Source organism: Crocuta crocuta, unplaced genomic scaffold, assembly GCF_008692635.1.
Source record: "Crocuta crocuta isolate KB4526 unplaced genomic scaffold, BGI_CrCroc_1.0 scaffold8, whole genome shotgun sequence".
Taxonomy (NCBI): domain Eukaryota; kingdom Metazoa; phylum Chordata; class Mammalia; order Carnivora; family Hyaenidae; genus Crocuta; species Crocuta crocuta.
In genome coordinates this window covers 254,293-259,050 of record NW_027532162.1, presented here as the reverse complement: position 1 = coordinate 259,050, position 4,758 = coordinate 254,293, and the positions used below count along the sequence as shown (strand labels likewise).

Sequence of the window (4,758 nt, the reverse complement as noted above, 5' to 3'; positions counted from 1 at the left end):
AGGGCGCGCGCCTCCGGCACCGCACAGCAAGGACCCGGGCCTTTGCCAGGGTCCCCGAGCCCAGCACCTTGCCACTCCGGAGCCAGAGCCAGATTGGCCAAATGGAGCCAGAAGAGTGGGGTCTGGGGAAACCCCAGGGGTCCTCTCCGAGGGGCACACAAGGGGCAGGCCTGGGACGCGCGGAGACTGCCGGTCACACAAGGCTTCGGGGAGTCGGATCAGGGCTCCTGGCTGCCATCTGGGTGCTGCGTCGCGCGAGGGGCTCGCATTTACAGCCCTCAGGCCGCATGGCCAAACCCCGCAGTTTCCTCCGGTTCCGGGAGGAATCTGGGGAGAGAGGCACCGCCCCCCGAGTCTTTGCACCCGGAGCGCACTCACTGCGCAAGCGCCGCTGGTCGGGCGCAGGCGCGGACTTGGGCGCAGCCGCCCCCGGTCCTCGTGCGCGAGGCACCCCTGCGCCTGCTGCCCCGGGTGCCGGCAGTGAGGGCAGGGGGTCCCCGTGCGCTGGACTCAGGCATGTGCCAGTCTGGCCCACAGAAGTCTGGATTGTTCCACGGTGACGCGGGCCGCGTGGGGACTTCCCTGGGCAGGAGGGTGGGAGATGGGCCCCATGAGGAGGCGTGACCTCCCACGGGCTGTGCGTCCAGGGGCCTGGCAGCCTGGGACTTGCCAGGACATGCCCAGATGCTAAGAGCGAGGCAGCAGGCTCGGGGGTCTTGGTGGGCGTGGAGGAAGGGACTCAGTGGAGCGCCCCAGCTCCATGCGGGACAAAGCCAAAGCAGACCCCACTGATGGTCGCTGATGGCCAGGAGTGTCCCCGGAGCCTAGCAGGTCGTCGCGCCGGCCCGTGTGGACTGCGGGCACCTGATAGTGGGACACTGTTTGCCCAAGTGGCCCACACTGCCCGCGGTGGAGGGGTGTTGTCCGAGCCACCGTGCCATCAACCTGGCTGCACCCACACTGCTCCCGCACCAAGCAGGTGTCCTGTGTCCCCTTCAGGCATCCACTGCTGCCCCTGGAGCCTCCTCCATGGCCAGCTGGGGACGGGGTCCACCAGGTAGGGGCCCAGCTCACAGATGGCCCTGTGTGGTCTCAGGCTTCTGCCAGAGTCCGTGGGGGTCCCCACCTGCTGCTGCTTCCCAGGGCCCTGCTCCCGTCCGAGGACCCGGCGCCCTGTCTCTGGTCTGCTCCAGCCACACCCCGCACGTCCCCCAGGGTCTGTGAGCTCCTAAATGGCTCCAGCAGCACCAAACGAGATTGTCGAAAGCCTATTTAAAGCACATGGTAATTACTTCCAGGGGGTTTATAGTCCCGAAGAGCCGCATAGCCACGCCCCGCCGTCCAGGAAGGCAATATTTCACCATCAAGGACACGACCCTGGGTATTTACAGACGGTAATGAGACTGTCCACTGCTCGATGTTGCCATAAATAAGCAGGAAAAGTGCTGAGTTTCACGCAATTCTCCCTGATTGCCTGGAAGGCGTCATTATTTTAATAAAAAAACTAATCAGCCAGCCTCCCCAGCATCCCAGGCTCAGTGTTAATTACAGAGGGGCGGGGAGCCGGCATCCACTGTCACAGGGTGGGGGGCTCTCTCGTGTTAAAAGGAGGGAATTAAAGGAAAGAGGAAGAGTGTGCTGACTCTCAAAGCAAAGGAGATAGTGCGGGATGTCCTTCCCACCCGGGACAGTCACTGCTACCCCCACAGGCCTCTCCCCTTCAAGGCAGTCACGTTTCTTGGCTCCCGGGTAGCTGGAGACGGCACCGCGGCACCATCTGCCGATTCCACGGAGGTAACGTGCGTGGCCGGGCCCCCCAGGAAGTGCGGGGACAGGGGAGGCCTCGGTTGTCAGGCCCCCTTCCCTCTTTCACCCCCTGCGGGCTCTGTCCCGCCCTTGCGCCTGCCTGGAATACAGCTGTGACGCGGGAGGCGGGGTGGTCGTCTTGCGCCCGCGAGGCTGTGAGCCGACCAAAGCCGCGTCGAGGACGGCTGACCAGGACGGAGCACACCTGCTTTCTCCATGCGTCTCGTAACACGAGAGACGTAAAGCCCATTTCATGAAACCGTCGTTTTATTTAATCCCTAAGCAGTGCCTCCAAGAGTAATCGTTACTAACAAAAGAAAGAAACGGGGCGCCTGGGTGACTCAGCCGGTTAAGCTTCCGACTTTGACTCAGGTCATGATCTCACGGTTTGTGGGTTTGATCCCCGCATCAGGCCCTGTGCTGATGGCCTGGAGCCTGGAGCTGCTTCAGATTCCGTGTCTCCTTCTCTCTCTGCCCCTCCCCTGCTCACACTCTGTCTCTCACTCTCTCAAAATTAAACATAAGAGAAAAAAATAATAAGGCTACTGGAGAAGTTTTAAGCGGACTCGAGTGGACTCGTTTCTAACTGTGTCGCTCCCCCATACCTGGACCCCGCGTCTGCCCGGGCACACGGAAGGTGACTCGGCTCTGCCGGTCACATGGGGCGGAGGTGATGTGTCACTTCTGGGAGCCACGTGCAGTTGTCAGTCTCTCTGTGGCCTCATCTCAGGGAACACGAGAGCACGTGCTACACGAAGCCCCCCAGCCCCCCAGCCCCAGCCCCGGGGGCCCCTCTCGGGCGGTGGGAGGGCGAGGGCTCAGCGTTCCAAGTGCTTGGGGCTCAGGGTCTGTTGTCAGCCCGTCCTGACGGACACAAGCCGTGGGGACAGCGCGGACAGTAGGGGCTCCTTGTCCTGAAAAGTTTTCTGTTGAGCAGAGAGGCCGGGACTTTCACTGCGACTCTGCGCTGAGCTTCAGAAGGACGAGGGGATGTATCACCCGGCTCCCGTTAGTGATTTTCCCAGGGCAAGTGTCTGGCGTCACGGCCCGAGGCCCGCTGGCCCTGGAGGCGTCTGCCCTCACGCCACCCCTGGGCACCGCCGGGCTTCTGAACGGGAGCCCCGGGTGGGTCCCAGCTCCCCCGTATCCCTGCTTGCGCCGTCCGGGGCTCCGGGAACCTCCACGCACCCCTGCCTCAGGGTCACACGGCACGTCAACGGGGTCCCCAGAAGCAGCCACTGACCAGAGACTGACCAGGAAGGGTGGGGAAGAGGGACAGCCCCACGGGCCCCCTGAGCTCTGTCCTTTCCCGGGGTCCCAGGGCTCCAAGGAGACCCCAGCCTCCCCCTCCCTCCACTGCCAGCCCTCCAGCCATCTCTCCCAGCCCCCCCCCCGCCCCTGGTCTTCCAGGACACACCGCCCAGCCCTGCAGACAGAATCCAGGCCCTGATCCCCGCGCTCCGGCGGGTGTCGAGGCCCTGGGGTCCTCAGCCCGTCGCCGACTGCCGGGTGAGGCTGGTCCCGAGGCCACACGGGTATGGAGGGCCGCAGTCCGAGCCTCACTGCAGGCGGAGGCCGGTGGCCCGCTCGGGGTCGCGGTGAGGATGGCCGCCCTCCGCGGGAGAGATCGTCATGCTCCAGCGCTCCCTGCCTCGCCAGGAGCCCCACGCATGCCCCAGGCCCTTGGGACGGCGAACGGAAGTGGGGATGCTTCTCCAGCGCCACGCAGAACCTTCCAGACACGTCTACAGGTGAGTCATTCAGAGCCCTTGCTGCCCTCTGATGCACCCCCCACACTCACATCAGGGAGCCTGCCCCAAACCGGGTCCGCAGGAGACCCCCCCCCGGCCCCAGGCAGCCACCCTGCTGCGGCCTCCAGGCCAGTTCAGACCCTTCCCCCCGTCCTGGAAGACGTTGCCAGGGAGGCCCTGGAGTCGGGCAGGGGGGCTAACTTCCCGCCCCCCCGGCCCCCCACGTGCAGACCCCCTTCGGGCCACACAGCAGCCGAATGGAGCCTTCAAGGGGCCGGCTGACGGAACCGGTGGTAGAAAATCTACTTGTAATAAAACTGTTCATAAAAGTGAAATGTCATTTAAAGGCTCCACTTCCACAGGAAAACAGTTTTATGTCCCCGTAGGCTCCCTCCTCTCCGCTCGCGTCCGCCGGGGCCCAGCATGGGGTGGGGGGGCCCAGGGCCTCCGCAGGCACCCTGCCTGGGGGGGGTCTCTGTACAGCTGCTCTCCCCGCCCTCCCCCAACGGCAGCCGTGGGCACCAGCGGGGTGGGACCCAAACAGCGAGGGGTCAGCAAGGGGCCTCCTGGCTCACCTGTGCCCCCACCCGCCCCCCAGTCGCTTCTTCACGCACTTCAAGCCAAGTGTGTGGGGCACACACCCCGGGCAGGCGTGTGGCACAATAAACCCTGGCATCTGTTTCACAGGGGCCGTGGGGAAGCCACGGGGCATTGTGGGGGCCATGGGGAGCCAAGGGGTATAGTGGGGGCCGTGGGGAGCCACGGGGCATCGTGGGGGCCGTGGGGAGCCACGGGGTATAGTGGGGGCCGTGGGGAGCCACGGAGCATCGCGGGGGCCATGGGCAGCCACGGGGCATCGTGGGGGCCTTGGGGAAGCCACGGGGCATCGTGGGGGCCGTGGGGAGCCACGGGGTATAGTGGGGGCCGTGGGGAGCCACGGAGCATCGCGGGGGCCATGGGCAGCCACGGGGCATCGTGGGGGCCTTGGGGAAGCCACGGGGCATCGTGGGGGCCGTGGGGAGCCACGGGGTATAGTGGGGGCCGTGGGGAGCCACGGAGCATCGCGGGGGCCATGGGCAGCCACGGGGCATCGTGGGGGCCTTGGGGAAGCCACGGGGCATCGTGGGGGCCGTGGGGAAGCCACGGGGCATCGTGGGGGCCGTGGGGAGCCACGGGGTATAGTGGGGGCCGTGGGGAGCCA

General features: G+C 65.6%; 1 protein-coding gene across 2 annotated transcripts in view; it reads left to right on the top strand.

The window, feature by feature from the left end:
• LOC144241894 (uncharacterized) overlaps positions 1-3,892 on the top strand; it is a 4,748-nt gene extending 856 nt beyond the window's left edge. For both annotated transcript variants that reach the window (XM_077776567.1, XM_077776568.1), the window contains exons 2-7: positions 1,299-1,394; positions 1,710-1,794; positions 2,744-2,931; positions 3,217-3,315; positions 3,466-3,557; positions 3,788-3,892. In XM_077776567.1, coding sequence (XP_077632693.1) covers positions 2,797-2,931; positions 3,217-3,315; positions 3,466-3,557; positions 3,788-3,839 — 378 coding nt within the window. In that variant the 5' untranslated portion in view covers positions 1,299-1,394; positions 1,710-1,794; positions 2,744-2,796 and the 3' untranslated portion in view covers positions 3,840-3,892. The remainder of the gene's footprint in view (positions 1-1,298; positions 1,395-1,709; positions 1,795-2,743; positions 2,932-3,216; positions 3,316-3,465; positions 3,558-3,787) is intronic.
• Positions 3,893-4,758: the final 866 nt, after the last annotated feature.